General features: G+C 32.6%; 4 protein-coding genes across 4 annotated transcripts in view; 2 read left to right on the top strand and 2 right to left on the bottom strand.

The window, feature by feature from the left end:
• Positions 1 to 1,495, bottom strand: part of LOC115235015 (RNA-binding protein 25) — a 20,067-nt gene extending 18,572 nt beyond the window's left edge. Inside the window, exons 1-2 of the mRNA XM_029806498.1 lie at positions 1,304 to 1,495; positions 247 to 389 (exon numbers count right to left, since the gene is read on the bottom strand). Of these exons, the coding sequence (XP_029662358.1) occupies positions 247 to 354 (108 nt within the window). The 5' untranslated portion in view covers positions 355 to 389; positions 1,304 to 1,495. The remainder of the gene's footprint in view (positions 1 to 246; positions 390 to 1,303) is intronic.
• Positions 1,496 to 1,895: 400 nt separating this feature from the next.
• LOC115235149 (non-structural maintenance of chromosomes element 1 homolog) lies at positions 1,896 to 3,471 on the top strand. The gene is made up of 6 exons (XM_029806743.1): positions 1,896 to 2,122; positions 2,237 to 2,378; positions 2,465 to 2,660; positions 2,733 to 2,846; positions 2,933 to 3,056; positions 3,243 to 3,471. The coding sequence occupies exons 1-6, from the start codon at positions 2,023 to 2,025 to the stop codon at positions 3,344 to 3,346; spliced, it is 780 nt and encodes a 259-aa protein (XP_029662603.1). The 5' UTR covers positions 1,896 to 2,022; the 3' UTR covers positions 3,347 to 3,471.
• LOC115235132 (coiled-coil domain-containing protein 174) lies at positions 3,172 to 5,796 on the bottom strand. The gene is made up of 3 exons (XM_029806717.1): positions 5,559 to 5,796; positions 3,546 to 5,472; positions 3,172 to 3,313 (listed from the first exon to the last, which is right to left on the bottom strand). Exons 2-3 carry the CDS (start codon positions 5,335 to 5,337, stop codon positions 3,309 to 3,311), a joined length of 1,797 nt encoding a protein of 598 aa, XP_029662577.1. The 5' UTR covers positions 5,338 to 5,472; positions 5,559 to 5,796; the 3' UTR covers positions 3,172 to 3,308.
• Positions 5,797 to 5,929: 133 nt separating this feature from the next.
• On the top strand, positions 5,930 to 8,761 carry LOC115235142 (T-complex protein 1 subunit zeta). Its single transcript, XM_029806729.1, has 7 exons — positions 5,930 to 6,241; positions 6,676 to 7,267; positions 7,368 to 7,703; positions 7,792 to 7,857; positions 7,930 to 8,152; positions 8,241 to 8,409; positions 8,492 to 8,761. The coding sequence occupies exons 1-7, from the start codon at positions 6,105 to 6,107 to the stop codon at positions 8,562 to 8,564; spliced, it is 1,596 nt and encodes a 531-aa protein (XP_029662589.1). The 5' UTR covers positions 5,930 to 6,104; the 3' UTR covers positions 8,565 to 8,761.
• The last annotated feature ends 421 nt before the right edge of the window (positions 8,762 to 9,182 follow it).

Consider the following 9,182-nt stretch of genomic DNA (forward strand, 5'->3'; position numbering starts at 1 on the left):
AGAATATATATATATATATATATATATATATATATATATATATATATATGTGTGTGTGTAATTTATTTTATAGATTGTAACTCTAAAAAACTAATTTTCCAACAATAGTAAAAGTTATTACATATAAATTGAATTATTTAATTCATATATAAGTGAACATAATATATTTTATGCAGATAAATATCAAAATTAAATTAAGACACAATTATCGTGCAATAATCATCATCATGTGATAAATTTACTTACATGTGCCATAGGCATGACTCCTCCTATAATTGGCGGAGGTGCACCAACCATATATGGCATAGGGGGCATCCCTGGAATACCCATAGGTGGTTGACCAGGATAAGACATGATGATGGCAAATTGATATTACAACAATGAACACTCTGCAACAATAAATGACATAAATTTTTAACAAATTAAATAAATCAAGTGAAAATTTTGTTTTATTTTATATAAAGACAATTACACATATAAATTTATGTCTTATAAGCACAAAATTATATATGCATCATAATAACGCAACTATAGACAATAGATATTAGTTTTATTATATAATATCTAATGCAAATTAATTTTTTCATAAATGGTTTAAACAAACAATACTTTGAAATACAATATCTGATTGCACTTTAAAAAGTCACATTTTAATATGTATATGTAAACAGTTAATTATGCAAAGAAAAGAATATTACTTGACATACTATAAAATAACATCGTAATTTCGGAGGTAAGACCGTTATCAAAATACAAAATTCTTAGTTAACACATTTGTAGTAACTATGAGAGAGAGGCACAATTGACACTTTCTGCAATACACAATAGGAGAAACAATCATACTTGATTCTTATTACGCGATATTTATATCATTCGAATAAGATAACAACAATAAATTATACTATAGGTCACTATAAATGAGAGCAATCAATCCATGAATAACAGGCGACGAAAAATTTCACGCGTGTGAAGCGCGGGTGATATGTAACAGCTCTTTACAAATGCCTCTCTCTCTCTCTCTCTCTCTTTCTCCCTCTCTTCCCCTCTCCTTTTATAGCTTAATCTATCTACAATTCTACATGGTCCAATATGTACCCTGTGCACTGGGCTCCGTAAAATTAAACTAGCATCTCTCTTCCTCGAGAAAAAGATTGATACAATCGCAATTACCCTCGCGTCATGCATCGGCGTACTATTCGCAAACGCCCGACAAAGAGAAAGAGAAAGAGAGAGAGAGAAAGAGAGACGTCAATGCGGACGAATTTTAACCACTAAACGGAAAGATTGTCAAGATTATACTCACACGAGGAACCCGGAAATCGGATTTCAACTTATCGTACTAGAGTTCTAAACGTCATCTCAATAAAAATTATCGTGCCGGACGTAAATTCTCGCGCTTGAATCACAATACCACTCCGATCTTTAGCAACGATCTCGGTATAATACAATTGCGATATCATCAATCGAGTATTATAGTAGGGCAACTCCTCCGAGAGATATCTCTGAAACAGGCGCGCATGCGCAACCAGCCTACAACTAGGTGCAGCACTATAAGTGATTCGTTATCCAATCACACGTTTCGCTGCGCTTTACTGTTTCCGGACAAGCGGGAGATGATTGGTCGCCGCCTATTGTTCCATAATGCATTCTATATTTTCGCGCATGCGCGGTACGGCAAAATGCCTAATGCATGTGAAATAAATATATGAGCTACTTTTCAAATTCTGTTTATCCTGTAAAAATTACCTAAGTCTTTTCATGTATTTCTATTTAAATAAACATATTTAGTTGCCCGAATTTCTATTCTCTGCCAAAGAACCTGCTCGAATTTTCGTGCCTGTAAAATTTTCTCCAACAAAAACTAGATTAAAACGCTAGTTGGTAACATTAATGACGCACGTATGATACGCATGCGTGACAAAATCTCCAAATTCCTATATTTGTTATTGTTCATATTTGACAATTGTGTTGATTGTAATTTTGTTGTACATTTAATCGGTCAACGAATTTCGATTGAAAAAAATGATTTATAGTAAAGAACATAAGATAATCTTGCAAAATATTATGCATGAAGGTGCTTTACATGAAAATCGTGGAAAAGAATTAATTTCCAAGTTATTTGGTATGTAAGATCGATCATGAATAATATAAAATACACACAATATTTTACGTACAATTATGCGAAATATTGTGCCAAAAATGAAATTAAACTTTATTGACTATCGACAAATTTTAGGCCACGAGAATACAACGCAAATATTAAACGAAATAAATGCGAAACTACAACCATTATACATGATCATAAAGTGTATAAATTGCGAAGTTACCGGTCAGTCGTATTGGGTTTGGGCAAGTACGGTGCAAGATAAAACCGCGAGGTAATAACTATTTAAATATCTTAATTAAGGTGTGTTTTATAATATTGTAGACTTTGTATACTCAACTTGTGTTTACTGTTTTACAGATTTCATCCTGAATTTTCACAAGCTGAATTAGCTCTATTGCGTAATGTATATTCTGAAATTGTTACTTCAAGCAATGGTCATGTATCAAGTACATGGTGCCTTAATTTATGTTCGACATTAAATGTAAAACTAACCAAAGCTAATGCCGAGGAATTTCTATACGAGATGGTTAATAAAAAATGGTTAGCATGCAAGGTACCAAATTTTTGCTGTATGATTTTAATAGTTTAGTTTGAAGACATTCTATTATAAAGAAACATTTTCCAGAATGGTAAATACTATATGGGAGTAAGAAGCATAGTTGAACTACTACAATATTTCAAAGACACGTATCAAGATAATCTTCATACTTGTACTTTATGCAAAGAAGTACTTTTCTATGTAAGATGACTATGAACATATACATATTGATACAGAACACATATTGCAATATTATTAGAACAATGCTCATTTTTCTCATTACACAGGGTGAGAAATGCGATCAATGTAATACTACAACGCACATTCATTGTTTGAAGAATTATGCAATGACTCGTGGCGGTTTGGAATGTCCTAATTGTCATCATCCTATATCGCAACATGATCAGTCTAGTAATATTTTATCCCATTTTTTAATTTCATTTTTCGTATTTGTGTACTTAACTAATAATCTGCCTGCATTTACTATATCAAGCTGTTTTCTCAACATGTGCTTAGTACATCGCATGTTTATGATATTTTAAATAAAATATATATTGATTTTTTTTATTTATTTTTAAAAAGATCTGCATTCTCTAGGTAATGATACCAATTCTGCAATGGATATCGATGAGATAGATATTGAAATGGATGAAGTGACACAGCCTATTCTGAGAAGATCAAAGAGAAAACATAAAGATTAATATAAGAGAGATATTTTTTAATTCATTACAATAAACACTTTACATTTTAATAAAATAAATGTTGCTGAGTATAGACTCTCTTTAATATGTTTATCTTTTTATTATACAAGAATAAATACATTAAACAAAAAAAAAAAAAAAAAAAAAACAATAAAAAAAAAAAAATACTATAATAAAAATTTTTACTACGTCCACTTACTGTGATTTTCCTCAAACTTTTCTCTCAAATATTTTAGACCAGCCATTATGCTATCCTCATTTATATTTCGTGACACTGTTCCTTCTTTGCTTGTGTGAATGGATTTATCACTTGAAACTGAAGATGAAGTATTTTCACCAGGAAGAGGAATATTTATATCATTTGGCAATTTATGTTGCTCAGATGTATATGCTCCAAGATAACCATACATATTTTGTGAATAATTGCTGGACAGATGAGATAATGGATATGAAACATTTGCTTGTCCCTGAGATGGCAATAGATTAGATAAACTTGTAGCAGGATTTAATGCTGATTCTGTTGTATATTTAGGCAATTCATATCTAATGTTACTCTTACTTATTGTACTTATTGTACTATTATATTCTACTAAATTGTTTTTGTCATTCTGATTATTGCTATCAACATTTTTTCCAATGGAGACTGTCTCATTGCTGAACTCATTACTGTCTTCATGATTCTGTAAATTGGTACTAGATTTTTTAACAGGTTCTTGGGATTCATAAGTTTCTGTGTTATCAAGCTCTTTATCATGAGCTAATTCCTCGTCAATATTTTTAGAACTGTTGTAAAATCCAGCACTTGTAAGATTATTGTAAACTGGTCCAAATTCATCAGTTCTTTGTTCTCTACATTTATGTATCCATTCCTCTTGTGACATTACATGCCAATGATCCTTTTTATCCAATAGTTCTCCAAAGGCTCTTATTTTATCTTCATCATTATTCTTTTCTTCCTGATGAGTAGTTTCAGTTTCCGTAATGTTTGCAGATTTATGATCAGTTTCCACGCTAGACTTTTCGTTATCGTTTTCTATAGATTTATCATTATTTTTATTAGCTTCGTTAATATTATCAGTAGAATTAATTGACTTATTTTCCAATGCCAGTTCCTCTTCTGTAGGTTCTACTGGTAAGCCCGCTCTGATCCGCTGTCTAATTCTTGCCGCCTTTAATCTGTTCTGTTCCATTCTCTCCTTCAATTCCTTGATCTCTTTCATTTCTTTCTGCCTCCTCTCTGTTTCCTTCCTTAAATTCGTTAGATTCTCTTGCTGTTTCACTCTCTCCTCCTCATCTTGGGAAAATGCATAGTAACCAACACCATGCGCTCGCGCTTCATCGAATAATATATCTTGATAATGTATATCGACCTTATCTGCAAGCTTTTGCGTTTGTTCCTCCCATTTCCTTCTCATAATTTCTATCTCAGGTTCTTTTTCTTGAATAGGATATTGTCCTTTATTTTCTTCTTCTCCGTCTTCATTGGTGCTTCTTTTCATTATTTCTCGCTTTATTAATTCATCCTTCTTTTGCATATGTGGCAAATCTTCCCGCAAACATTTTCTAGTACGACCAAAACAATCTTGATATTCAACCCAACTTTCTTCTGGCTCTATTGGATGTAGTTCATTAATCGTTTCATCGACAAATTCTTCGTCGGGTTCATCTAATTTGTTTTTGAAATCAACAAGAAATTTGTCATTATTATTTTTTGATTTCTGCAATCTTTCATACAATCTTGCTTTAGCTTCCAACATCAACTTTGATTTTTTATGGGCGATAATGTCTTCTGCATCTATTGATTTTTTAGGATTCCTTTCCACATCTTCTACAACAACTTTCTTGTTCCTTTTCTTGTTTAACTGCGGTAGCACATTGATGGACTCTGCTTTTAACTTCGCCTCATTTACTTCGGTTTGTTTCCTCAACAGCTCTGCTTTCAAACCAACTAAGGATGAAAAATTGACATTGATTTTCTTGGTCATATTCATTATTGGACTGTTGTGTCAATCTTAATAACTGTCAGTAAGTATTCTTTGTAAGAGAGCACTAATAAATACAAGTTTTCTATGATGATTTGTACGATACAAAGATATCGACGATTAATATGATTTATGTTCTTCTTCCTAAAAAATAGAATATTGTTATATACTTGAATTATAAAAACGTTCGGGAATTTATTATACAATAGTATACTTATATATATACGTACGATTTGTAAAAACTCAAAACACATATCCTATCAAAATTATATGAGAATTATGCGAAAACATTTCACAACATCCACAATGAGAGGAATTGAAATATTATTTTTTTTAACAAGACTGTAATGTGCAATTCTCTCTCTTTCTTTAAAAATGACATATGACTTTGAGCTTTGAGCTGAGGCTATACTATGTTTGTGAATACGATTTTGGCCATAGAAAATATATGTATATAGTAGATAGAGAAACTAACTCATAGAATATAAATCGTATAGTAAATTATGTGTAATACACATTGATCAATCAGGAGTCAGGAGCAAAACAACAAAAAGTTCTTTGTTCTAATTGGTCAATCAAACATTACACTACTCGATAAGTTTTTGAACACAACTTTGATATTGCACATAGTGGAAAAACACTAAAATTGTGCTTCAACGATACATATCACGCCGCGCCTTGAAAATTGACCTTATATGGACAGCTCGAAGTCGTCGAGAAAGTACGAGACGAAGAGTGTGTGATATTCGCAAACGCAAATTTCGAAAAACGAAAGAATGGCGGCGATCAGTTTATTGAATCCGAAAGCCGAGTTTGCCCGGGCGGCTCAAGCACTAGCGGTGAACATCACCGCCGCGAAGGGGATTCAGGATGTGATGAAGACCAATTTAGGACCCAAGGGGACCATGAAGATGTATGTACCCGTAGATTCACACGTGCCGCGATTCCATCTATATCGCTCTCATAATCAATTTTTTTGATATTTCGAACTATTTGACGCTGAATGTTCCCGAGACAAAATATCTACGTCCACTCTTTATTTCCAGTCGCGTATCCGAGGAATCCGTCCATGATTTCCTGACGATGTATTATTCTCCTTATCAGGACACGTTTTACGAATTACCAATTAAGCGTTGACGTTTCATGCATATTATTTCTTAATAAAGCGTTTCTGTTTTTGTTTTGTTTAATATATTAATGTTATTTTGCTATCTGTGCTCGATATATAATAACAGTAAAAAGAAAATATTAATAAATTTTTTGAGTTTTAATTTAATTAATTATGGAGATATTATTTTTATATAATTAAGCGCGCGGACGTTAATTTTGTACAAATCAAATTTCCAGGTTGGTTTCTGGAGCTGGAGATATAAAAATCACCAAGGATGGCAATGTACTTCTACATGAAATGCAAATTCAGCATCCTACAGCATCCTTAATAGCAAGAGCGTCTACAGCTCAAGACGATATGACTGGTGACGGTACAACCAGCACTGTGCTAGTCATTGGTGAACTTTTGAAGCAAGCTGATCTATATATAACAGAGGGATTACATCCTAGAGTGATTGCCGATGGTTTTGACTTAGCTCGTGCTAAGGCATTAGAAGTATTGGATACGTTGAAAATTTCAATCGAGCCCGTCAAGACGAGCTTATTGGACATTGCAAGGACCTCGCTTAGGACAAAAGTTCATCACACTGTAGCTGACAAGTTAACTGAGATTTGCGTGGATGCTGTATTGGCTATTAAGCAAGAGGATAAAGAGATAGACTTGCATATGATTGAATTAATGGAGATGCAACATAGAACGGCAATTGATACTACTCTAATTCGTGGCATAGTCACTGATCATGGAGCCAGGCATCCGGACATGCCAAAGAGAGTAGAGAATGCTTACATTCTGACCTGTAATGTGAGCTTAGAATATGAAAAAAGTGAGGTAAGTATATAATGCTAGAAAGAATATATAAAATTATAATTTGAGACAAGTATAGGAATACTGAAGATATAATTCTGTTTCGGATTCTAATTTTTAATAGGTGAACAGTGGATTCTTTTATAAATCAGCTGAGGAGCGCGAAAAATTGGTGGCCGCTGAACGTGTGTTTATCGATAATCGTGTGAAGAAGATAATCGAATTGAAGAAGAAATTGTGCGATGGAACGGATAAATCGTTCGTCGTGATAAATCAAAAAGGAATAGATCCGCAGTCCCTAGATATGCTCGCAAAGGAGAACATTGTCGCTTTGCGTAGAGCCAAGCGCAGAAACATGGAGCGTTTAGCGCTTGCATGTGGTGGTGTAGCCATGAATTCTGTAGATGATCTGAAAGAAGAACATTTGGGATGGGCTGGCCTTGTATATGAACATGTGCTGGTAAATTTCTATGTTTGACACAATATTGAGACAAGAGCTATCGTAGTATAAATCAGGCAAAACATAATTTTTAATAATTTTTTTCTAGGGAGAAAACAAGTACACTTTCATAGAAGAGTGCAAAAAGCCAAACTCTGTAACAATTTTATTAAAGGTAAAATTTATTGCATTTGATTATTTGTGTTCACGTATGCATAGGAATACTTATAACATATTGATATTCCAGGGACCTAATAAATTTACAGTAGAACAATTAAAAGATGCTGTACGTGATGGACTTAGGGCAATAAAGAATGCTATCGACGACGGTGCAATCGTGCCAGGAGGTGGAGCCTTTGAGGTTGCAGCTAGCCAAGCTCTTCAACGGTATAAAGAACAAGTAAAGGGAAAGCAACGTCTGGGAGTACAAGCTTATGCGGAAGCTTTACTTGTCATTCCAAAAATTCTTGGTAAGCTGTAATACTCATAAATCTCTAATTTTATCAACACTATTAGTATTGTCATTATTAACATCTGTTTCTACTTTTTTATTTTCAGCTGTTAATAGTGGATTTGATCCGCAAGATACAATTGTTAAATTATTAGAGGAGAGCACTGCTCTAGAAGAAGCTGTAGGGTTGGATTTGTCCACAGGAGAAGCTATAAAACCCGCGGATGCTGGCATTTATGATAATTACAATGTAAAGAAACAAATTATCAATTCTTGGTAAGATATTGCTATTGAAATATAATTTAAATTATTAGTAATTCATATATGATGATAACTTACATGGATTTTTCATTTTCAGTACAATAATCGCCAGTAATCTTCTTCTGGTTGACGAAATAATGAGAGCAGGATTATCTTCGCTAAAGGGTTAATAACTCTTATGAGATACAGAATTTAAGAATTATTAACCATTTTTTTTCACAAAATTAATTAAATTACTGGATTATTATTCATGTTGCATTATGTCTGTTAACTGAATTCGTCGCTTATATCGCTTCTAATGTGAATATTTAATATGATAATGAATTTTCACACTGAACTTAATAAAGTAATGCTTTTGTATAAAATATTCCATTTATTTAACCAAAATTTATAGCGTTGCAAATTTAAGATGAGAAATATAAAAAGCATCTCTGAGAGCATGAATTTATAAATATATAAATAATAAAAATATATGTCATATTTTTAAGAAAAAGAAAAGGAGAAAAAATATTAATAACTTTAACAAAAAAAAAGTTAGGGTATTAAATGCAAAAACGGAAAAGGGGACATAAGTTAATCCTGTCAAAAGAGATAGATGTGTGATGTGATGCTCCCATTTTTTGTGCTAAAAAATAACTTCGTATTGTGCTCGATGATTAAAATAAAGTAATTATTCATATATATACTAATTTATAAAAATCAAAAATATTTATTTGAAGTATGGTACATATATTTACATCTCCTTAAGATATTTCCGTTACAATACATAGGACGCGTGTCAGTCTTGT

This window comes from Formica exsecta, unplaced genomic scaffold (assembly GCF_003651465.1).
Source record: "Formica exsecta isolate Colony F162 unplaced genomic scaffold, ASM365146v1 scaffold109, whole genome shotgun sequence".
Taxonomy (NCBI): Eukaryota; Metazoa; Arthropoda; class Insecta; order Hymenoptera; family Formicidae; genus Formica; species Formica exsecta.